General features: G+C 33.3%; 2 protein-coding genes across 3 annotated transcripts; one reads left to right on the top strand and one right to left on the bottom strand.

Annotated features, from left to right (window-relative positions):
- The first annotated feature begins 3,165 nt into the window (after positions 1–3,165).
- On the top strand, positions 3,166–6,460 carry LOC122315061 (probable pectinesterase 53). 2 transcript variants are annotated; one of them, XM_043130766.1, is made up of 5 exons: positions 3,166–3,668; positions 3,748–3,958; positions 4,882–5,085; positions 5,735–5,970; positions 6,113–6,460. In XM_043130766.1, exons 1-5 carry the CDS (start codon positions 3,286–3,288, stop codon positions 6,264–6,266), a joined length of 1,188 nt encoding a protein of 395 aa, XP_042986700.1. In that variant the 5' UTR covers positions 3,166–3,285; the 3' UTR covers positions 6,267–6,460. The 2 variants fall into 2 exon arrangements, with proteins under 2 accessions (XP_042986700.1, XP_042986701.1); XM_043130767.1 differs by having other exon boundaries at positions 3,181–3,668; positions 3,769–3,958.
- Positions 6,461–9,669: 3,209 nt separating this feature from the next.
- LOC122315304 (gibberellin 2-beta-dioxygenase 2-like) lies at positions 9,670–12,856 on the bottom strand. Its single transcript, XM_043131147.1, has 3 exons — positions 12,350–12,856; positions 10,461–10,833; positions 9,670–10,202 (listed from the first exon to the last, which is right to left on the bottom strand). The coding sequence occupies exons 1-3, from the start codon at positions 12,727–12,729 to the stop codon at positions 9,930–9,932; spliced, it is 1,026 nt and encodes a 341-aa protein (XP_042987081.1). The 5' UTR covers positions 12,730–12,856; the 3' UTR covers positions 9,670–9,929.
- Between the last annotated feature and the right edge of the window lie 13,786 nt (positions 12,857–26,642).

Below are 26,642 nucleotides of genomic sequence, written 5' to 3'. Positions count from 1 at the left end.
ATTTATAAATTAACGTTACTTGATATAATACGTTAAATTATAAAATTAGTTTTATTATAAAATAAATTTAACATATCATATAAAATCATATCAATTTATTAATTAAGATATATATTAGGACACTAGATTTTATGAGTAAGGCACGTGCAAGATATATGGAACAAGAAAAAAATTAACTCAACCAAAAAGAAAAAAATTAATAGTAAAAAATAAAATGGGAAAATAGAATGGAAAAAAAAAAAAAAAAAAAAAAAGAGGAAGAAGAAATAAAAGGGAAATGATGGATCCCAAATGAGGCCCCGATCATATATAGAGGACGGCCGGGAATCCTTTGTTGGTGGTCATGTATATGGAAGATATATGGACAAGCAGTGATGATAAATCCGGCCCTTAAATTGGATCAAACCAAGGAGAAAAAATCAAGGGGATCGAGTAGAAGGAAAAAGAGTTGAGAAATTGAGCAAGCTGGTGAGAACAATTGAGAAAAACTAACACTTTTTCTTAATTTTTCTTTTCTAATTAAACAAGAATATTTTATATCAATAAATATCTCATTTCAACTAGTAAAATGCAAAGAAATTAAAATAAAAAGTAATATTAAATACAGTTATGAGTTATGTAAATGGCGTACACTCATTTTATAAAAAAAAAATGAGTTTATTATTAAAAAAATTAATTAATTTTATAAAAATATTATATTTACTTACGTGATTCTTGTGCATTCTATGATTATAAATATTATTTATTTAAAAAAAAATAAAAGTTTTAAGTCAGAAAATGAAAAAGAATGCAAATGATTATTCATAAAGTTAGGACTGTCGTACCATCTTGTTTGAAAGTATGTAAGAAAAAATAAAGAAAATTGTATAGTGCTATAAACATTATCGTACCAATTTCCAACAATTTATGGGACATTCAACGGGGTAGCTTAATTGAAGCACTCGCTGCCGCAATCCTTGAAACAACACCCTTTTATATTATGTAAAGCAGCTTGCTGTCAACAAATTAGGCAGTCAACTCAATGGGATCAAAACAAATGAGAACTATTTAATAATATTGGTCATAGTTGATATTACTTTGAAATTTGATCTCCTTGTTTGATGCATGATGCTTAATTATAAGTAGGTAATTACCACTAACAGGGAAAGGAAAAATATCAACATCTCTCTTTTCTACAATCTTCAATGTCCCATCTGGCTCCTTTTATTTTAAATGAGGTGTGTGAGACTTGAAAACTTTATTTAAGATTACTATTTCTAACATTACATATTCAATTAAAAAGAAAAAACATTTGTTTAGATGAAAAGAAATGTAATGATATTTCGAATTCAAACACATAATTAAAAAAGAATAATGTTATATATAATCATTTTTGTGTATTCTTTATATATTTTATTATTATATTTTTTATATTAATTTTTTTAATATATAATCTATTACATCAGTAGAATACGTAAAAAAAATATTTAAAAGTGAGTGGAAATAGAATTTGTGATTAAAAAATCAAGTGTGAATAGGGTACCTCAAAAGACGGATCGACATGAAAAAGAGTTGAAAAATAAAGGGGATGGATGTATTGAATTTGGCACTTGATAAGAAATGGTCAACGCGAATGAAAGTGTAGAAAAAGGTTAGCAGCCAAACGACCCTGGGCTCTGACTCTTAAAAGAATGAACCTTTAAGGTTTGCAAGAGAATAAATTGTCAATCTGCAACAACTAGCTGAGACTAATTAAGTTAAATTAATTGATTATATGGAGGGACTTTGGTACATGTAATGAGCTTAATTTCAAAATTTCTGTTCCAAAATACCATCTTGTAACTACTCATCATGTACGAGTTAAACAAATTAAAAGACGAATAAATGAGCACAATCATTTGACAAAAGGTACTTAAGTATAATGATCTTTATGTCCAGTATTGTAACTTTGTAAGTTGGAAACCCAATATTTCATATGTTATCAATAATATTTGTTGCATTTATTCAAATATTATTCAGCTCGCAATACTCAATAGTCGTACCAGCCATGCACATTGTCTTGTTAACATGAGTGGACGCTGACTTCTCATGAATGAAATGAAAAGGATTAGAGTTCTTGGTATCGGTACAAGCCCATTTTGAATAGTAGCCGTTTGGCATACCCACAAAAAGAAAGCGGGCGGACCATTATGGGGTTAAAAAGAGATATATGTTTATTGTATTTTTGAGTTTCAAGACTTGGGTAATTTGATAGCCTGTTTATTAATATTTTTAAAAATTTTTCAGTTTTCTTAAATGAAAAAACACGTCACACATTCATTCAATAAAACTCAAAAAAATCTTAAAAATAAAATAAACTATTTTTTTGTATCGCCCCCACACGGCATGTAGTGCTCGCAGCTCGAATAACACATTCACTATCCATTGGAAAATGGGATACAGCTATATGCGTTATTTCCACCATCTTGGGACAGGATTAGCTTGGCTCCAATACAGAAAACCAACTCAGAGTTTGGGGTCCTCCACTATTCACTCATACCCTAGCTTAAAGCATAGTTTGCTGTACTGCTACTCTATATTGGCGAGGGATCGCCAAAAGGAAAGAAATCTGAAAACTGCAGATAGAAATGAGTATAGTGTCACTCCTGAGATTTTGTTATGAATGTCATGCATGGGATGAGAAGTAGTACTGATCAGATTTTGAAATCTCCCCATTAAATGCATGCGCAATTGAGTGCAGGGAGATGAATATACTCTTTTGTTTTGCTGTCTTTTTAGCATTTTTTAGACAGCACTCTCGACTTCGTACTCATAGCATCAGCAATCATGTCATGACAGTACATTATCTTGTTGCCGGCCTCGTCATATTTTCCATTACAAAATATGCTTTCGGGACAACATTTTTAACTATACAGGCCATATATGAATTGTGCCTGCAGCTGGCCTCGTTGAATAAACTAAAATTAATTATTATTTTTAACTAGATAACATTGAAAGACCAATGTTTTGTTATTTGGTTGTCATTTTGAGATTATGTAAGTACACTTGAGCATGTTTAAATGCAGTGTGAAAGATATGGACATTTTTTTTAAAAATGAATGTCTTGCAAGCCCTAATCATTTTACTTGTGGTGATTTCAAATATGTGATATCCTCCTCCTCCTGACATGCATGGTGGAGAGCAAAACTGAAGGTCATTATAGTCATTCAAATCTTAGAGAATTTCAATATCATTCCATCACCAATATATAAATATCATGCAGTACCCATTAATTAGCATGCCATATTCTCACACTAACAAAATCTCATGGCTTCCATATCCCATCTCCAACTCAGTCTCTTGCTTCTACTTCCTTCTCTGATGTTCACTATCACTTTGGCATCTTCTACTTGGAGTTCTGCCAAAGAGATAAACTACAACAAGTGGATATCATGGAACATCAAAAATTACCAACAGAAGGCCACTTTGAAAGGCACCGAATCCATTGTGCTTGAAGCACGAGGCCGAGGCGCAGCCAGGAAAGTAGGCCTCCCGGATGCGAAGCTTAGTAAAGCAGAGATGAACAAAGTGAGTTTAAGTGTTAGTCAAAATGGGAGCGGGGACTTCAAGACAATCGGAGATGCTCTAAACAGCATCCCATTACCTAACACTAGGAGAGTGATCTTGCTTATCAAACCAGGTGTTTACAGGTATATTTGTTTACTGCTCCCTGAACCGTGGCTTATTCTTTGTTTTAAAAACCTAAACATCTAGATTTATAATGGGAAGGTATGATCGGGGAGACTCTAGGGAAAAGATTAGCATCCCTAGAGCTTTGCCATTTGTTACATTTGCAGGGGATGCGAATGACCCACCAACCATTACTGGGAATGACACGGCCACGGTGGCTGGAAGAGATGGGATGCCACTTGGTACGTTCCACAGTGCAACAGTTGCCGTCGATGCAAATTACTTTGTGGCCGTCAACGTGAAATTTGAGGTAAAAGTAAAACGACAAGTAGTGATCGTACTGTGTGAAATTCCTTTGATCTTAAGGGCATGTTTGGGTAAATCAAAATTTCTACAATTTTAAAATTTGTCATAATTAACTAATATAATTCAAACACAAAATTTTTATTATTGTAAATTTTAAACTTTTTCAATAATTATTACTTAATCATTACGTCAATATTTACTAGTAATATATTTAGAACTTTGAGGCGCTACTTTAATGGTGCTTGTTTAGTAATATATATATATATATATATATATATGATAATATATGGTAATGCTATATATTATTTCCATTTCACTATATAAGATGTGACACATTTATCGATTATTAGATGATAAAAAATTACCCAACAAACGATCAATCAATGATAATAAATATATTACATCTTATATAATAGAATGAAAATTAGATGATAGCGTAGTGTATAAAATTTTCACACATATATATATATGTATATAAATCTCATACTAAGGGTATTATAACTCTTAATGAAAATTAGAGCTCATGTCTGTTGCTTCTAATTTTGGCAACTGTTGTTGCTATTTCTTATCTTATAATATTTAAAGAAAATCGCCTCACACAAATGACATCATGGTAGACAAAGATTCCACTTCTGCTTGAAACATTGAGGAAGTCCAAACAAAAATGCCACATGTTCATGGCTTCCTAGAACGGATGTAGATTGCTACGTTTTTGAAATTTAAGATTCCAAAACAAAAATATCCTTACAACTACAAACACATGACATGCCCACACCACTGTCTAATTAATCCAATCCAAATTTTTTATTTATTTTTTAATCATATTTGTTATTGAGCAGAGCAGATATAGATTTAAACAAGCAGAGCAGAGTTCTAATTATATATCATGTTCTTTTGTTAAATAACTTAAATTTCATGGAAAACTAGAATACAGCTCCACATGAAATTGGATCCATCGGAGGACAAGGCGTTGCGCTTCGCATTTCTGGAACCAAGGCTGCATTCTATAACTGCAGTTTCTATGGGACCCAAGACACACTCTACGATCACAAGGGTCTTCACTATTTCAATAATTGCTTCTTCCAGGGCTCGGTGGATTTCATCTTTGGCTATGGCAGATCTCTTTATGAGGTCAGTTCATCATGATCAACAACGAACATACCCAAATAAGGATCGGAATAGTACTGTAATGCTATTTTTCATCTTAAATTTGTTGTTTACAGTCATGCATGCTAGCTAATTGATTTGATGTAGTTTAAGTAGCTTCTTATATTAATCATTTAAATGAAAAACCACTTAAATTATGAGATTTTAACAGATATAATTACAAATGATAAAATAGCATTTACCTATAAAATTAAAATATGAGAAATGATAGTTGTAGTCATAAGTGTGTAAATGTTGCGCAATCACTTTAAAAAAAATAAATAAATATGAGACCCACGTGAAAAAAAAAAATTAATTAATTAATTTTTTAATTATAAATTCTACTTTTCTTAAAGTGACTGCACGATATTTATATATTTTACAACTATATATAACATTATTCTTAAAATATAACCATAAAAAGGTGATTTATGTGGGCTATAGGCTTGCGGTGGTGCTAACCCAAACCCAAGACAAATGGGTTCAAATGCCTTTTTAGTTTTTATAGGTATATATATAATCCCCATGCGTAGTCTCATTATTAGTGCTGATATGGGCCTGAATGCCCAGAACATCACGCATGCTTAACTAGGATGAATAGCATTTTTCTTTCTGTATATATTTGGGAATGCAGAACTGCTATTTAAACTCCATTGCAAAGAAGGTGGCCTCCCTCACGGCCCAAAAGCGAAGCAAAGCCTCATTGGGAAGTGGGTTTTCCTTCAAAGACTGTCAGGTAACAGGGAGTGGCCAGGTTTACCTTGGCAGAGCATGGGGTGAGTATTCCAGGGTGGTTTTCTCGTACACATTCCTGGACAAGATTGTTCTTCCCCAAGGTTGGAGTGATTGGGGCGATCAAAACCGGGATTCGTAAGTAGCACTACTACTGGAAAATCAAATTAATTAATTATATGATCATCAAATGATTCATTAAAATCAATATATATTAAAGCGATCATGCTCTTTATAAAAGTTACTGATCAGTTCTTGCTATTCTTTGGGGTTCTTGCAGAGGAGTGTATTATGGAGAATACAAATGTAGTGGACCTGGAGCCAACTCAACAGGAAGAGTGCCTTGGGCGAGAATGCTTACCGACGAAGAGGCTAAGCCTTTTATTGGGACTCACTTTGTTGAAGGCAACACTTGGATCATAAAACCTTTTTAGGTAATTTAAGATATATATATATATCTTCTTGTTTTTTTGAATTTCCGTTCATCATCATAAAATATAATGCTTTCTAGGTGCTAGCTACTTGTTGAAAATTAATATTAATATTCATGGTCATTTACGTGAAGTACTGCAATATTTAAGCGCTATAACGTACAAGTGAAATAAAATTATTGCAAGGATTTTCAGAATTATGATGCAGGATCGATCTCAAACTAGCAATTATTCCTGAGCCATATAGATATGTGTATATATATACACATAAATATATATCTATATAGCTAGTGCACTTTGTGGACCCTGCTGGCCTGACCGCAAAAAATGTGTGCACCATTGAAAATGGAGGCATGCAGCAGTACCATAATATTGTCGATCGATAGTGGAATCATGAATAACGGAATATTAATTGGCCGGCATCACTTCATGAATTCTTAACCAAAGCTTTAATTCTAACAACAGTACCACTATCATGCTCCTATATATATATACACATACACACACATACACATATATATAAAAGAAACGTGCGATACTGTAAATTCGGTAATAATTAAACAATGAACAACGCTTTATTATTAATGTATACCAGTACACAACTTTCCTGCCTTATACAGAAATATATAATATATATGGATATATATATATATATATATATGTATGTAAACCACGTATATGTACTGATCGTCGAAATCATCGATATATACATGTTTATATATATAACCAGAGGAGAGGGCCGAATACTGCATGCATGCATGAATAATTGAGAAACAACTCTAGATGATCATCAGCTAATTATATATTTCTAAGGCCAAACGCAGGACTTAGCTATTTTCCAATTCTGGGCATCCTCGACGTTGTCAACGTTTTTCACAATATTAATACATGATGATGATCCAATGTCGAAGTAGCCAAGGTACTCTTGGCTGGAGGGAACTTGATCTGCATTCCCATGGTTTCCCGGATTGTGATTTTTGCCGGAGTTAGCCTCGGCCTTGATTGTGATCCCCTCCATAGCCAAAGTACTAATGTCACTTTGGCGGAATCTCATTAGAGCTCCCAATAACAACACTAGTGAGGCCATATATATCTGAATTTAAGCCTTTTCGAGAGTCGAAGATGGACAGGAAGACAATCATTTATATATATATATATAAACTTCATGTAGTTGAGCAGCTCCTTGCATTTACAAACCTAACATCGCCTTAACTACCACTTCTAAATCATTGAATAAGATCCAAGCAATATATGTGCCACTTGTCTTCGTCATAAACATATATTTATTTTCTTCTTTTCTCAAGCAAGGCTATTACGAATATGTCCTAGTCTTACATTTAATTTCTAATTGACAGATAGGAACCAGGAGAATTTTGGGTATTTGGTAGTGATTGTGTGGCCAAATTATAGTATTGATGGAGTACTGATCATGGGCATAATTGGAATAACGAAAACACAAAAAGGTAGCTTCATGTAGCTTATATTGCTGTCCTTGGAAATATATATATATATATATATATATTTTTTGAACGTGAGTTTCTCAATGTCATGCAATTCTTGCCACGGAAGTAGTGTGACAGCTAGGTTGGCCGGCCATCTACACAAGTCAATGAGCGTTGAACAACCCCATGACTCACGAGAAAGAGAGATATATATATTATGTTTCTGTTCAAACTTTAATGGAATCAAACGATCTCTATAATCTGATTTACAACCTACCTAGCTATCAACCCTGTCGACATGCAAGTACATATATAGCAACATCATTTACAATCTCTCTCTCTCTGCCCCCCTCTCTGCTCAAACCATTTTCCTGAAATTATTAATTTCTGTGAAACTAATTTCAAAACCTAATTAAGGACGTCATCACCATCTTGCATCCTGTAGACATTATGAATTAGTATCATGAGTCATGAGAAGACATGATGGATCCTTATGTCACTTATATATTGACTCTCTTTATGAGCTTATGCAGATAAGATTGGCCATGATAATAACTTTAATAAACAGATATTCAGATTTCCCAAACAGTGAAAATTTGAAATATCTTTCCGAAGAAGAAAGTACATATCTCAAAACAGCCTGAAGCCTTTCCAATATCTCGACTCTTTACAATTTTCATACCTCACATTAATATTTATCAATATTCAAATTATGGCTGTCTGAGTCTTGAGAAGAAATCCCGGTCGATAAAAGTTGTCAGAGTTGGTGAGACTGAATGCAGGCAATTATTTCTCCCATCTTTTTTTAAGTAATTAGCAGATCGAACTTTTCATCCAACAAGAGATCACTAATTAATAGTATATTATATATATATGTATATATATATATATATTCAGTATGCTGCTTTTACGTACGTTATTGTAAGTTAGTCATCAAGAACTTAGAAAGTAGCAACTTTTAGGTTTAGATGATGATCATACGTACCCCCATATATATATATATATATGTATATATATTATTATATATGTATGTATGTATGTATGATCTGCAGCTAATTAGGAATGTCTATCTGCATCAAGTGGACCTGAAGTTGTGAACATAATTGTTAAAACGATTGGGACACAAGACCAATTTCTAGATCAACATGGGAACTAAGACATTGGTATCGTGTAATTTTCCTAGGTATACCTAATTAATTCAATGATCGAGGTAACAACGCGTGCGTGCGACAAGAACAAGTCGGACAGAGACACAAAGATAACATCGGTCCACTAAAATACCACATAGTACACCTTACAGATTACATCTCGATCTGTGTGATGAATGATCAATATCCTTGAGATGATTTTGTACTGCTGAGGTTGGCAATCATCTAGAAGTGCATATATCGTACTACTGAGGTATATAGAAAATCAACGAAAGTGGACATCTACTAGCTAGCTAGGCCAACCATCTTGAACAATATTAGACATCATGTAGGCCAGGCCAACGCCCGTGAGGAAAATAATTCTTACTAGCTAGAGCATAAAAATAACGATATGTATATATATATATACATGTGTGTGTGTATACGTAGAGATCAGATTTTATGCGAAGATAATTACCCATAAATTATATATTCTGGTATATATATATATAGTTGTTTTAGCTAGGTTTTCTTTTATGAAGATCAAGACTTTATGGAGGGTCAACGGAGGATCTGTCAATTTGGGAGAGAAAATTATATGACATTTCATTTTGTTAAAAGTTCAAACGACAAAGAGGGTTTAATGATGCACTACAAGAAAAACAGACTTTTACGACCAGCAACGAAAAGACTATTAATAACCAAAATATGGTTGTATATTTTAGTTGTTAATAGTCTTTTCGTTGCTATAAATTGATCGTAAAAGTTTATTTTTCTTGTAGTGACGTTTTCTAAAGGATGGTAGTCAATCTGTAATGATCATTGACCAGAAGGAGATCATCGAAAATACATTTTATCATTTATCTTGAAATAATAAAACTAAAGAGTGTTTGAAGCTAAAATTCCCCCACTAGTATATATAGTACGTACGTAGCAGGATCATTCTTCAACTTCAAACACATGCAACTTAAGGCATATAATTAAATAAAATACATACAAGTACTAGTAATTAATAAAAATAATTAAATCATTTTTTCCTCCTATTAATTTGAACTGCATCATGTGTCCTATAAATCGTAGTACAAGATTGTGTTTGATCAATTCATGACTAAGTTTTTATCACCAGTACTATGAATCTTGAAGAGATCGATGCGCGAATCTCCCAATCGGAGAGAATATGCAGCCTTCTTGTACTCTTCCCAAGTGAATGGCTTATAGAGACTTGGTTTCTGTGGAGAGACTAACTCTGGTAGAGGAGAGATCCATGCATTTAGGGGTGGAGCCCCGAAATAAGCCATTGACATTCTTGGCTTCATCGCATTTGATAAAGCTCTGTGTCTCACGCTCAAAAATCTCCCGTTTGTCAAAGCCTAATTCATTGCCAAAATAAATAATTCATTAAGTTAGCTAACCCAATATATAATGCATATCTTAGCAATAATAAATATTAATTAAAATAAATATTTTGACTCTGATTCTGACATGAATTTTAATTTAGAAATACAATTTGAGTATGTAGTAAGTACTATATATATGGTTTAATATTCCTGGAAACCATAATTGTTGAAAGTTTGGGGGCTATAAATTAATGCATTAATACTTAGAATAACAATAATAATATTACCAACCTGTAAGGCATCACCGACGAACACAAAGAACTCACTGGGGTCAGGCTGTACTGGGACCCACAAGCCATCGTGCAAAGCTATTTGGAGGCCCCCCACGTCGTTGGATCGCAAGATGGTCAAGATCTGAGGGTCAGAATGTTCCCCAAACCCTATCCGATTGTTTTTGCGCTGATAAAGTTTTGGAGATGGGTCCCAATCATCGATGTCTTTCACTGAAGGATAGTGATTGAACCTGAGAAGTGAGTCACTATGGACGTCTCTGATAAGCCTACTTAAGACGCATTTGTCCTGGACCCACAGGCCATCAGCCACTAGATCAAGAATCTCACATGCTAATTCTTTCATTGCTTGTACGTAATTATTCACTGAATCACTGCATAAATACAAAAAGAATAACATGATAAGAAGAAAAAAGAAAATAAAAGAAAAAGGTGTATTATCAACTTCAATCCCAAATTATCAGATTGGAACACGTGGAGGGTTTAGTTTCACTCTGTTCCTTGATTTGATTGTAAAGTTATTTTCCTTCTGACTTTGTTTTGGGAAAGTGGGAGTCACAGTACTTCAAAATGGGGGCCGGCTGGGGTCCAATTCAAGCGCTAGCTCATGTTTAGGACAGGAATTTGCAAATTGTCTTTCCCTTGTCAATGTGCATGAGTACTCCACGACTCGTACTTAATGCAGACTTGGGCGGGCAAGATTCAAGGAATTCGTACGTCTCAACCTTCACATGGCATGCTCGCTTCATCTTAGAACAAGATCATAGACGAGACAGTAGTTTACTTAATTTACGATTCCTCTTCAAGACATCATGTGTTGACAAGAACCAAAAAAAAAAAGTCTTCGAAAACTCATCGAGCACAGGTTGATTAAGACCCTAGAAAGGTTGGCCCGGCCTGGCCTATACTTAAATTATTGAAAGAGAGGCATATATATATATATAAAAGATGACATGCATGCATGCGTGCGTTTTACAAGTTTTGGTGGCTGACAGTCATAAAGCAAAAGTCTTCCCTTTATTTAGTTTCAAGTTGACAGCAAGAGATTACAAGGTCATCTGGGGATGATTGTTTTCCCATCTGTTGGGTATGCTGCAAGTTTGCTATTTGTCCCAGTTTAGATTTTTTTGGGGCTTTGAGATAAGAGTAGTAGTACTTGGTTTTTTGGGGGGGGGGGGGGGGGGTCTAACAGCTAGCTTCGATTTAGACCAATTAATATTAATGATCTCGCACGCTTGGCTCTATTACAAAAGAACCGTAGGCCACGACTAGGATAAAAAGTCTACTATAATTCTATATGCTCAAAGCTTTTTAAAGTCCATTGATAAGGGATAGATGCCATGAAAGAAAACAAGTCCAACTACCTTCAAGGGTCTACCCGATATATATATTATATAATTCATGTAGAGTTTTAATTAATTAATTGAATCCTTTGTTCCCTCATAAAGTAAATATGTCCTTTTCTAGGCTATATACCAAGCACTACTAAACAAATCTTCCTCTCCATTTCATCTGAGAATTAAATTAATTAAAAATGCAAAAAACCCTTCTTTACAGTTGAAGGGACATTGGTCGGCGTTTCTGTAAATTTTTACACGTTCCGGCCGTCATAATATGTTGAGCATTAAATAAATTAACAGAAATTGAATCAAACACGCCACAATCTCACACGAAACGCGCGAACCTGTTGGCACAGAAGAAACACAGAGCAGGAGCCTTGTTGATCTCTATCCTGTTCCTTATTAAATTTTATTGTCTCTTTATCACCATTTTTGGCTCATGCAGTGAAAACGTAACGTAAATGTTTGACTTAAATCGTATGCAAAAAGTTAAATTAATCTAAAAAGAAGAAGACGGAGAAGAAGAATGGATGAGCTAGGTGTAAATTACCAGAATTTTGTTGGGTCATTGGAGATATCTGTGGATCTTTCGGAAATGGAGAGAGGGTCGGTGTGAAGGAGAAGGTATTCGAGCTCACCCATATCGCCATTGCGGCCAATGTTTTTGCACCCATAACCAAAAGGACTGGCTGGACCAGCTCGTTGCTTCTCTGCGGCGGCTTTCGCAAAAAACTCAGCACTTTCCTCTTCCATTCTCGCAATTATCTCCTTTGAAATACCATGGTTAACCACCTTGAAGAAGCCGAATTCTTCGCTGGCTTTCACGATTAGTTCCGATAAGATTGACCTATTGAGATAAAGATCAATGGTCGGTATCCCTACTGCCTTTGTTTTCTTGCTTCTTATTGGGATGGGAGAAGGCACCACCATGTTTATTGTTTCTGGCTGATATGGGTTGGGATTCTAAGAAAGAGGTAATAAAGAGTAAGAATTTGAGTTTGAACTTTGAAACTTAATTTGGAGGTATGGTCACGTTTGAGGTGGTGCTATATATACACAATGGGAAGAGAGAGAAAGAGAGGAAAGAGAGAGAGGTCGACTACTATGTCTATATATTATAATTCACGAGTCTTAAATAACCAATAATATATCATATACATTTAATTAAAGAAAGTATCGTCTTTTAATTAGGAGACTGTGGATGAGTTCTTTGTAATTTTTATAATAGGCTATGCATGATGGTCCGAGAAAGATTAATATGCTGTTTTATTTTAGAAAGATTATAGAAGAAGTTTTTACGCTGCACACCTTAAATGAATTAATATATGATTTATTAATTTTATGTTTATATTTTAATATTTAAATAAAATAATAAAAATGATAAATTATATCTTGATTAGACGCAGTAAGATTTTTTTATAACACTATTTTTTTTATACTTTTAAAGAAATGTTAGAATTATATATATATATATATATATACACAGACTTGACAGACAGAGGAAATGATCGAAGAATTAGCTTGGATATTAGCTAGGGTGAGATGGATATTGGAAGATGTGGGGGACGGGTTGTAGGTTTTGGGTGGGGGTGGAAAGGAGGTCCTGGTAGCTAGCGCCTAGCGGCTCTCTGTCCTCTTTGATTGGATTTTGTCACCTACGCTTAATTTCAAAACCTACTGTGGCCTTCAAACAGGGCAGGCCAGGCCAGGGCCGGGCCAGGCCAGTGCGTTCGGCCGAAGTTCACATCACGCGTGGCGCATGTCAACCCTTTCCAAATTAATTGGCTCCCTTCTCAATGTCTCCTTGTCAAAAAAATTCTATTTCATCACTAATTAAAACACCAAACCGGCCCTCCCTCAAATATTTATTTATTTATTTCTCTGACTTAAATTAATTAACGCAATTTCATATTAATATATAAGCTATCGAGAGATATATATATATATATTTCACATCGATCGTAGCAAATTAAATTATATTAAATGCGTATGTACTCTGGTGTGAATTTAATTAGTGTATGTAACGCACGCGTACGTACGTACGTAGTACTCATGCATGGTCCCATATATACCAATTATTTGTCATTAAAATATATATATCGTGATCGAATCGTATGTGCGTAGTACTCTTGAAAGGAAGTCGATCTGATCTGATCATCATCATATACTACTTCTACCAAGAAAAAACTTTGGTATTAATGCAGCTATATCATCATGGAGGAGATCATGATCGTCTGGTGGTCGTGATGCATGGGTACGTACTTAACTGGGCAGGCAGGACGTAATTAATTAATTATAATAAGTACTACTGGCCGTGATGGTTTATTATATAAATTAAATAACCAATTGGTTTCAAATTGTATTTCATTTTATCTTATAAAATTAGTAGGTTCGTTTAACAAAGATTAATGTTTAATAATGTTTGTTATATATAAAGATTAATGCATATATATATATAACAATAATTAAGCATGGATTTGGGGATTCAGTATTGGCTATATTAATATTAATGTTGATTATAAATTATATAAGGTAGGTAGGTGAATGCAGGCCGGTTTATTATATTATATTATATATCATGCATGGAAAATAGAAACCGTCATGAGTTTATAATAAGAAAGACAGAATTCACATCATGTATCAGATCATATATAGTATTGTAAATCAAATAAATAAATAAAAATATAGTATTGTAAATAAATAAATCGAATTGCATAGGGTACTACTGCATGCATGCTGCTACTTCTTTTAAAAATTAATTATATATATATCCCATTATTTATTATTTACGTAATCCAACTAGATCAGCTTCTATATATATATGCTATATATAATATAGCAATATTAATTGCTGATCAAATAATTAGGTCATGATGAGGTTATATATATAATGCTTTTTTTTTTAATCGAAACGAAATAGCTACAAAAAAAATAATAATTTTTTATGTCACCTAAATTGGATGCAAAAAATACAAAAAAGTTGCGAAAAAAACTTTGACAACCATTTTATATTTTTTGCATCTAATTTAAATAATGTAAAAAACCATTTTTCTTGATATTTTTTTTTTTTTTGGTCTTAATTACTTCTCAAGCGTAATCTTTGATTATCTCTGTCAATTATAATCAGCCCAAATTTGGACGACGTCGTGCATGTTAATCATAATGCAGACATCTAGGTACCTGTTTTCTACATTACGGCTTTTTTTTTTCCCCCTTGGTCTCATAATTTGGAAATTAAGTTATAACAAATAAAAGACATAATATATATTTTTTTTTATGGGAAACTGACTTCATTCATTCATTCATTAGAGAAAAATTACAACTATGACCGGATACATATAAGAATATTCCCAGATCACAAGCCAACTTCTACGTTTGGAACTCCATCAATACACAAAATTTCTTTGTGGCTTGTATATATGATCTTAACTACTGTTGTAGCACTCTACAGATAAACAGTTTAAGAGATAGCACTCAGTCTAAAATTGAGACTCATATCCCACCCTCTAAAAGAGGAGATGACTTAACCTCTACGGAAAAAACGTTCAAGAGACTATTTGTTTTCTTACTATTTAACTAAACAAAAGGAAATAACAATGAAAGCAGAAAAATAAATCATATGAAAATGACGAATTACAGTCTAAATTTACTCCAGTAGACTTTGAAATCAGTCATAAAAGTCATATCTAAACAATCGAATGGTAGGAGAAGCTGCCATAAAGGGTGATCTGCTACTATCTTCCCAATAATCGACCTAGGAAGCATATTGTGCTGCTTGTGCTTTACAAGAAGTACTAGAGGACTATAGATACGTCTTTTCAGCATTGAAAAGAACAAAATAAATTAAGAAAAAAAGAGAAATGAGAGAATGACAGGGAGAAGAGAATGAGGGATTGAGAGATCAGGAGGGAATGAGAGGGGGAAAGGAAGAGAAAATAGAGGAGAGAGAGAGAGAGAGAGAGAGAGAGAGAGAGAGAGAGAGAGAGAGAGAGAGAGAGAGAGAGAGGTTCTCCAACAATTTGAAGGATTTCTGAGAGAGAGAGAGTTTGAGAAGGAGAGTAACGACACTAAGGTTTCTGAGAAAGTTTATGAAAAGAGATAATATTTAAAAAATCAACTATATGTTGTTTTTATTAAGTAATTAAGTACCATCGATCTCAGCTTCTATTCTTTAATTTTTTGGCCACTACTTCATAAAGAAACTAATAATTAATTAGCTAGACTAGGATATGCAGATTCTTAAATTAGTTAATCACGTCCCTAATTTTTATAGGTTTATCAGCGAGCTAATGCGCTAATATTTATATATATAAATATATATATATATATATATATGTTAGCTGCTAGATTAAATTTATTAGCAACATTGCAATTGGCGGAAATTAATTAACACCCCACTTTAAGTTTATTAGCTAGAACTTGTAAGTGTACTTAAGTACTTACGGTGTTTTGAGTCATTCTAATATTCATGAAGATGTTGAATTATAAGTTTTGATCATTTCCCGATGGTAATTATGCTTGCAAAGAGTGTTGGTGTTCTTACGATAATTGGATCGTAATTATTTCTCCCCCAGAAATTTCTCTCATGATCGATGATCATGCATGTATATTAAAAGGGACTTATTTATATATATATACTCTCCTTAGAGAGAGAGAGAGAGAGAGAGAGAGAGTTCCTTAGAGAGAGAGAGAGAGAGAGAGAGAGAGAGAGAGAGAGAGAGAGAGAGAGAGAGAGAGAGAGAGGGAGAAGGGGATCAGCTGATCATTCCTTATAAAATTCCAAAAGCTCTATGCTTTTTTGCATATACAAGCGTGCAATGGATATATAGCTTAGCGGCAAGAAAACTAAGAAAACGACTAGATCATCTGTATATTGCAGCCGGCCACTAATTAATAATTGTATTTTGGCTAGCTCACTAATTGATAAAAGAATTAAATATTCAGAAGTTGTAGGTCTTTTTTTCTCATTTCATTATTTGATAAATTATACTTAATTTTTTTTCACTAAAAAAAGGTCGATAATGACTATTTATAACAAAAATTGACTCATTTTAATAAAAACAATGTCTTTTCATAATAAATAACTAATAATAAATAAATTTTTTTCTTGTAATATTTCCTAATTTCTAGCCACGTACTATCCCCGTGGCCAAGAGAATAATGCGTAGGCTCAAAGAGATCATTTGAGATCTAATGAACCAAGCTGAATTATAGCTAGCTAGGTACCTCTGTTTTTTATTTTCTTTTTATTTACACTATTTTTATGTATATGTATATATATATATATATATATACCATTAATGCATTGGGAAAGGTCTGAGCAGGGCATCGATCCATTCACTATATTTTTCTTAGTTTGGGACCATATATGCAGTTGATGATCAGATCATAGTTCGATTGACAATTTTGCAAATTATTGGCCGAATTATTATCACCATTTTATTATTAAATGCACTCTTTTTAATCCTCGTTTTGCTCGGAATTATTAATTGAAGTTGGTCGCCCAATTTAAAGACAACGTATGTTGTTGGGTGATTAATTAGATGAGTGTTTTTTAATCCAAGCCCATCCTATGACACAGTGATTGCTTTAGATTCCCCAGCTAGTACTATTTGCACATAATTTATAGACCCCAAAAAGAAAAAGAAATTTTAATTTTTTTTAAAAACAATATAGTGCCCCAATTTTCTTTTCTTTTTCCGATACGCGCAATATTATTTGAGGTCTTTTTTTTATGTTGTTAAATTAACAAGATCAAATTTTAATAAATTTATAAATTGATATAATTTCATGTGATATATTATATCTATTTTATAATAAAAATAGTTTTACAATATTCTAACGTATTACATCAAAGCACATCAGTACTTTGTAGATATGTTTTATGGAATCTTTTTGTAGCTAAACATTTTTCATTGGAAATTAAGGAAAAAAACTTTAGATGTAAGAATATACTTATTGATATGAGTGGTTCAAAATTAAACTTAAAAATTCAGAGAATGATCATTGATCTTCAATTATTGGAGAACTCATGTATCCAATGGCCAGGACACAAAATTATATATAATTAGGCTGGCTGCATGATTAGAAGAAGATATCTTAACCCCCAATTAGATCAATTAATGTCACACACACATGACATATAAGAGTATTATATATAGGTAATGCTTGTTGAAGCTGCCTCTAAATTAAGGATCTTGATCATTCCCTTGAAATTAACATGACTCTTAAGTTGATCGATCATGATGTTGAAAGTCGGCTAGCCCCAAAACATGGAGACCCGACAAATTAAGGAATTATTAAATTCATCAGAAGAGCCAGGCATTTGCTTTCATATATTGTATGACAAAAGGAGCTGGTAGATTCTCATCATTTCTTCCTCTCTGCCTCCATGTGGCACCCTTTCGAGCCCTAATCGTCACTATGCATGGGCGCTGACGTGAAATAATAATATTTAATTTTATATTGATGAAAGATTCAAATTGGATGATGTATATAATATTACCCCACTTGTGTCACTCATTGGGACACTCCCATTTATTTATTTAAATTTATAAGTAAACAGATTGCATGCATTATTGATACTTATTCATTATATATTAATTAACTCACTATATGCTTAATTAATATAAATTAAGAAGGGAACGGAGACAGAGAACAGCACACAGCCAAAGTAAAACAAATTAACTTTTCTTTTTTGTGAGCAAGAAAACATGCAAGCTTTTCACACGTGTCTTCTCTACACATTAAAGTTTTACATGAGTTACAGCAGCCATTAAGATATATACCAGGCCAACGTGCTGCCTGCATGCACATGCACTGCTATTAAATTAACCTTTTGATCTATCTATTTTTTCATTTTTATTTTTATAATGGACAGCACGAAAATACCAAGTATATTTGCCCATTAATCAAAGGGCTAGTACAGTACGTACCCATGATCACTTACTAATTAATTTATAATTAAGGATGGAATAATGCAGTTTTATTTTTTTAATAAGAAAAATGGGACTGAAATGAACGAAATATTTTTATGAAGTTTTCGTGTTAACCACTCCATTAATTAATTACTTGCTATAATGGCAGCTATATATATACACACGCTCGCGACGACAATTATTTATTATAATCATATAGTCACTACAAGAGAAATGAGTTTTTGTAACCAAACTTTAGCTAGTGACTAAAATGACTATTTCCTACGAAAATTTGGTCATTAAATTTTGATCACAAAAGCTTGCTTCTCTTGTAGTGAGTACTAATTAAGTAAACATGCATGCATGGGTGGATCGTACTAGCTATATATATAATATTTATAATTTGTACCAAAGTTAGAAAAATTAAGGGTACTGTGCCCTTGATCAGGCCGGGATTAATTTCACAGCGATTAGACAAATTAAACATGAGTTTTTGAACATGATTTAGTAGTACTGCATGCATGATGAATTAAGCTATATAGCTAGCTGCTCTAATAATTGATTTAGATGATGACTGGTCACTGATTATATATATAGATGTTGAGTGTGAAGTCTTGTTTGTCGAAACTTTAAATGGTGAAGTCTCTATATATATTATGTCCCCCGGCCAGTAAGAAAAGTTCAAGCAGAATAGGATTATATTCTTTTAAAAAGTAACAGAGACGAAAACAGCCCTATCTGAGCATGCACGCGCTGGCCGGATCATCCATGACAAGAAAATTTTTATATATATTCTGGCCGGGACATGCGCGCATTTATGATCATGCGTGGATGATAATTAATCATTAATTTGTATATGATATATATATATATATATATATATATATTGGCACGATAATGATACTGATGCATGAGGATGTACTGATAATGACTAATCGGAGATATTTACAATAATAATGCAAATGCTAGTACTGCTCGATCGCTGGTTTTGAGTGATATATATGGCCCATTTTATGCCTATGGGCATGCAATTATTTTAAATTAACATTAATTTAAAATAATTAAGCTATTATATTATTATCCGATGGACAAACACATTCAAAATAATACAATTATATGTAGCCAAAATGTCATACTCGATCTACGTAATTACTTATGAACATTTCTCATGATATATAGATCACAATTCTATTTGTAACCAGCTTTATTTACATTATATATATACTAAATACATAAGTAATATTATTGTGAAAGCTCGCGTAAGAATATGAATATATATATATATGTATGTATGTATTTTGGATTTTTTTTTTTTAAAATTTATATGATCTTACAATTTAAATGATCATGTGTTTAATTACTCACAAAGCTAGCGTGCATGCTTCCTCGATCTACGATAAGAATAGCCTAATTTATAACCATATGACAGATCATGTACTTAAGAGATCAGATCATCAAGTGCATGTATGATCTCAAGATCATCGTACATTTGAAAGTTATTAATTATATATTGAAAGAAAAGAAAGTAGTACTTTAACTGCTACGGATGCATGATATATAGCAATGGAGTGTGTACGTGTGTGTGTATAGTTTGATTAATTTTATAGACTCGTTTGGAATAATAAGTATTGTGAAACACAACAAATCACAAAAGAAAAAGGATTGTAAGCAGTTGTTCAACTTGTTCTTTTAATATTAAAAAAATCAGTCACGAAATATTATAATTCTCAAGACGGAATAACAAAGAAGAATAAGAATGCAAGATCATGGTTAAAGAAATAAGATAAGCAGGTTGAGACAGTCACAACAGGACAATAACCAGAAAACTAAAATATTGTTAATTAATATGGGTATGAGTTTTCGAGCATGTGCTTGTGCTGATTAATGGAGATTATCTCTTTAAATCTTTTTCTAAAGTACTTTATAATTTAAAATGAAAGAGATGTAAATAACGCATTCTACAGTATTTATAATTATTTATTTAATTTTTTTAGACAATATTAAATACTCAATTTTTTTAAGATATATACATATATATATATATATGATATGCCTGTTCATATCATTTTTTTTACCTTAAAATTGAGAAAGAAATTATAAAGAATGATCTTAAGCGTTGTGTAGCTAGCTAGATAGCTAGCCATGCGCATGTCGACTGAACCGATATCATACATGCATATATATAAGACCTAATTAATTAACTAGCTTCATGCATGCATGCAAAACACCATGCAAATGACCTTACGTACGTTCGGCCAGCTTGTTACTGAATCGATCATCACGATCGAAAACATGACATGCCGAGAGGTGACATGCAGAACACCACCAAATTCAGAAACAAAAGTACACATGATGATGGATTAATGTGAAATATTCGATTATCATAAATTACACATGAATTTACCTAAATATATATTTCTTTTGCAGTGGTGCGACCTTTTGGGGGGGGGGGGGGGGAGTTGGTGGGGCGGCTTGCTGTTGTGGCTTATAATTACAACGAGTATAACAACTCCGATCCCAGTCGGCAACAAGACCTTTAGACTTAGAGTGATAAAATATATATTCATCCCCTCGATCCTCCTCATCATCTTTGACGACAGTCAACATGAGCTGCTTGGAAGGAATTAAGCAGCTGCCATCCATCCATCCATCCATCTTTCGTTTTCAGGTTATAATCCACTTTCAGTCAGTAGAATGTCATCATTAATACGCTAAGTACTAACCATTTTGACTTGTTCAATCAATTACGACCACCAAAGCCAGCGCGCCCATCCAACATTAAGTACTGGAGATCAAGATCAAAGAATAACCTCATGATTTTAAATAATACAAACAACTCGATTACCACTAATCAGATCATGCCAATCCGCAAGTGGACAGTTGAGTAGAGAACAATGCAGACATCAATAGTACAGACGCTAGCTAGCTGCAATATCAAATTAACTTACACTGTCATCATGGTGTCGTACTTAGAACGTCTGATCCTGTTTTCAAGTCAAAATTATATTAAGTTACCCAAAATCAAAAACGGCTAGCTTCCATATTTGACTGAATATATAGTATTATTATTGTGTGGGAGATCAGTTATATATTTTGTGTCATGTTCTCGATATATCGTGTTTTACCATATATAAATAAATAAATATATATATAAGATACTACATATCTTAGCCCTAGATCGAGTGTCGATGATCACGAAATGCTCATATACCCTAGAACAAGCTGTCATTAAAAAACTGGCATTGTATGAAAGAACAGGGCGGGCTATCTGATGATCTAGAGTACGTTAAATGCGATCGAATAGGTTCTGCACATTCGGGCCTTGATCATGTACGTGTAGAGCCCAAAAAATTACCAGAGTTGGGATCGATTCGCTGCCAAGTCTCAATCTATAATAACTCCCATATACACTAATTAATAAACTGAAAGGGAGGGAAAAAAAACAAAAACAAAAAAACAAAAGAGAAGGCCAGCCAGCATCAGAAGTCTCAGAGCCGATCGAGCCGGTATAAACAAAATAGACAAGGTCTGTGTCTCTCTGACCACACAGACCGCTTAAGAACCCAAAAAGAAATTAAGAAGAAAAAAAAGGACTATATCACATTCTTGGATCTAGCTAGTCATTGTATATGTCAACTCCTTATGAATTAGTGTTTTGATGATTATGATATATCAGTATCACAGTACTACTGCTGGACCTGACATTTAGGGTCCAGGTGTAAGTAAAATCGAAGACCATTGAAAAATCTTGGTGATCATTTGGACTTGACAAGGATCTGCCATTTTAGTTCATAACCTGCCGACACACATGGAGAGAAAAGAAATAAAGTTGTGATTAGGGTAATCAAATCAAACACTAATTAATAATTTTATAAACAAAAACGTCGGCAGTGGAGTTAATCCCGGCGCAACCCCACCCGAGGGACCAAGATTTGTAGTGACAACAATATCGAAAAGACTCGTCAACTTAATTTAAACAGATAGATATATAGTATGTGGGGTAAGGTTGTAAAAAGATGGTACCGATTGTTTGGTGATTGACTGGGCTCGAAAAACATGTTGAGGATATAGGTGAGATGATTGGGAAGTTTTGATAAGAGTGTCATATCCTGTATGCCCTTTTTTCAAGATAAAGCATTATCTTTAAAAACATTTCGACCCTCTTTGCAAGGAATTTGCTCCCCGGCTCAGTGTTCATTTAGTGTATATATGTTATATATAAAAAAAAAAAAAAAGATGGAAATTATCACTTTGTGGAAAAGATGGGGACGATTCATGTCATGTGCAATATATATTATTATATATATATATATCAGCTAGCTTGATGCTTAACAAATTCATGTACTTAACCCGTCACTGAATAACATTATTAATGATGAGAGGAGGCCGGCCACATGACTTTGAGGCACCTGATTTCAACTCCTACCAAAAAGCATCCCCATCTTGTGAACTTACGTGAGAGAGAGAGAGAGAGTGAGAGAGAGAGAGAGAGAGAGAGAGAGAGAGAGAGTTGGGCTAATGCATGCATATATTGTGGTTAATGCATGAATGATCATCTTTAATTTCCGGTCTATGTGAGCTGGGTCTTAAGTTTGAAAATCTTTTCCATTATTTATGACATAATACTGTACGTACGTTGATGTTCATTATCTGTTCTGTAGGTTCAAACTGGCAATAAAGGAATAAACTAATTGTTCATGAATCAGCATTGATTCACTACGTACATATCTATATATATATATATATAGTTGTATTATTTTGATACTTGATTCGAGTTAAAGATGGTTAAAAAAAAGCTAAGATCTGTCAAACAGCTTAGACTGATTAAAAAAATGATGAATTTAATCACTAATTAACCATTATATAAATAATATTTCCCTGATCAATAAGTGAGAACTCCCAGGTAGGATTTTAATTACATGTATTAAAGTTAATTTATGTTTCCAGAATCTCTTCAGTTGTCTAGCTAGTTTACTATTATTAGTGTGTGATGTTGTTAATTAGCTGTTTTTGGGAAGTTGTATTTCTGTTTAAATGAATTTTGTGAGTCTCTATGTAAGCTTATAAAAGCATGATCAATGGAAGATGAATAGCAGAACAATAGAATCAATCCGTGATTAAGGATTGAGGTTTCTCAACATTTCTCCTATTTTTTCCTCTGTTTTGCTTCTTTGTTTAAAACTAACAATTGGCATCAAAGCTAACCAGGTTCATATGAGGGTAAAAAATGGCAACCTTTGGAGCAACAACATCAGTTCCTATTTTATGTGGTCAAAACTACAATTATTGGAGTGTTAAAATGAATACCTTTTTCCTATCTCAAGATCTATGGGATGTTGTGGAAAAATGAGTGACAGTTCCAACAGTAGGAGTCTCGGACTCAACTTAATCCAAGCAAGAAACCACCAAAAATGCGAAGGCTTTGTTCATCCTACAGTAGACTGTGTCAGAATCAATCTTTACAAGATTGATGAGGGCTAGCACTTCAAAGGGAGCATGGGAGATTCTACAGTTAGAATTTCAAGGAAATGCTAAGGTAAAACTCATAAAATTTCAAAATTTTAGAAGGGAGTTTGAAAATTTAAAGAAGAAAGACTCGGAAGAAGTAAAAGAGTATTGCTCCAAATTAGTTGAAATTGTTAATCAAATGAGGGCTCATGGTGAAGAGGTGACTGATCAAAGAATTGTTCAAAAAATTTTGATTAGTTTACCTGAAAAATATGATCATATAATGGCAGTAATTGAGGAATCAAAGGACTTGCAAATTCTGTCAGTTACTGAGTTGATGTGATCACTTCAAGCTCATGAACAAAGGGTAGCAAGAAGGGGTGATGGTTCCTTGGAGCATGCTTTCCAATCCAAAGTGAATCTGAAGAATAAGAAAACAAAAGATTATAAGAAAAGGCCTCATAAAGATAAAAAGAATTCTCATTATAAAGAAGGGAAGTTGAAAGGAAAAATGAAAAAATTTCCACCACGTGGTGTTTGCAAAAAAACAAACCACTTGGAGAAAAATTGCTATCATGTCGAGGAAGCCTCAGTATTGGAATTGTAAAAAGTTTGGGCACATGGAAAAAGATTGTAGATTTAAAAACAATTAAAAAGCTCATTATTCTGAAGAAAATGAGCATTTATTTTTCGCATGTCAAGCCCTCACTCAAGAAAAAAAAAGTCTGGTTTATTGATAGTGGTTGTAGCAACCATATGGCTTCTGATGAAATAATTTTTACTGAATTGGACACCTCTATTAAAGCCAAAATCAAGATGGAAAATGGAGAACTTGTTGAATCTAGAGGAAAAGGCACAGTGGCCATCTCAACAAAGAAAGGTACTAAGCTTATTAACAATGTATTACTTGTTCCTTCTCTTGATCAAAATTTGTTAGGTGTTGGTCAAATGATGGAAAATGGTTATTCCTTGTGTTTTGAGAATGATTTGTGTAAGACATATGATGAAAAAAATAAAATGGAATTGACTGAAGTAAAAATTGGGAGAAGTAGAAAATTTCCTATTCAATAGAGCTTTCCTAAGACTATGGTGGCAACAATGGATGAGACAATGTTATGGCACCAGATATTTGGGTGTTATAATCTCAATTGTTTGAGATTATTGCATCAAAAAGGGATGATGAGAGATTTACCTCTCCTGGAAAAAGAAGTTGAAGTATGTGAAGGGTGCATGGTTGGAAAGCAACACAAACTACCATTCCCTTTAGAAAGCAGCTGAAGAAAAATTACAGCCGGTTCATACTGATGTATGTGGACCAATGAGGACTTCAACTCACAATCAAAACATGTATTTCATTCTTTTCATATATGATTTTACTAGAATGATTTTGGTTTATTTCCTTCATGAAAAATCTGAAGTTTTTAGAGTTTTCAAGAAATTCAAATTGCTAGTTGAGAAGCAGTCTGGCCATAAAATCAAATCTTTAAGGAGTGATAGAGGCAATGAATATAACTCTAAAGAATTTGAAAAATTTTGTGAAGCTGATGGGATAGAACATCAGCTATCTGTGGCCTATTCTCCACAACAAAATGGAGTGTCTGAGAGAAAGAATATAACAGTCATGGAAATGGCAAGATGCATGTTACTTGAGAAAAAATTGCCCTAAGAATTCTAGGGTGAAGTAGTAAATACTGTTGTGTTCTTACTCAATCGTGTGCCTACAAAAACAATTGAAAGTCAGACACTTTTGAAGCTTAGAGTGGAATTAAACCCTCTACAAGTTTTTTAAGGGTGTTTGGTTGTATTTGTTATATTCATGTTCCATCTCAAAAAGAGAACTAAGCTAGAAGAGAAAGCAGAAAAAGGGATTTTTGTGGGATACAACAACATCTCAAAAGGTTTTCAAATCTTCAACTTGAAAATAAGAAAACTGGTTGTGAGCTAAGATGTGAGGTTCAATGAAAATGCATCTTGGGATTGGGAAGCTAAGAAAGTGATTAAACAAAGTGTAGAAGTACCAGTTGATTCACTAATTGAAGAAGAAATAGAAGTTGAAGCCAAAGATTCTCAACAAACTGAAACTAGGAGTTCCATTGCTGATCAATTATCCTCTTATTACAGTGATGAAGAGTCATCTCCTGAATCTCCCATAAAAAGAACAAGATTGCTAAGAGAAGTGTATGAGCAGTGCAATTATGTCACTCTTGAACCTGTAAGTTTTGCTGTAACATCAAAAGAAGAAGTCTGGCAGAAAACTATGAAAGAAGAAATAAAAATGATTGTAAAAAAATGAAACTTGGGAGTTGGTTTCTCAACTTGCAAACAAGGATGTCATTGGAGTTAATGGATTTATAAAACCAAATTGAATCTGGATGGTTCAATATTAAAGCACAAAGCAAGATTGGTAGTTAAAGGATATGTGCAACAATTTGGAATTGATTACAATGAAACTTTTGCACATGTTGCAATAATGGATAC

This window comes from Carya illinoinensis, chromosome 7, assembly GCF_018687715.1.
Source record: "Carya illinoinensis cultivar Pawnee chromosome 7, C.illinoinensisPawnee_v1, whole genome shotgun sequence".
Lineage (NCBI taxonomy): Eukaryota > Viridiplantae > Streptophyta > Magnoliopsida > Fagales > Juglandaceae > Carya > Carya illinoinensis.
Note: the sequence above shows the minus strand (reverse complement) of the source record. Positions and strands in the feature narration are given on the sequence as shown.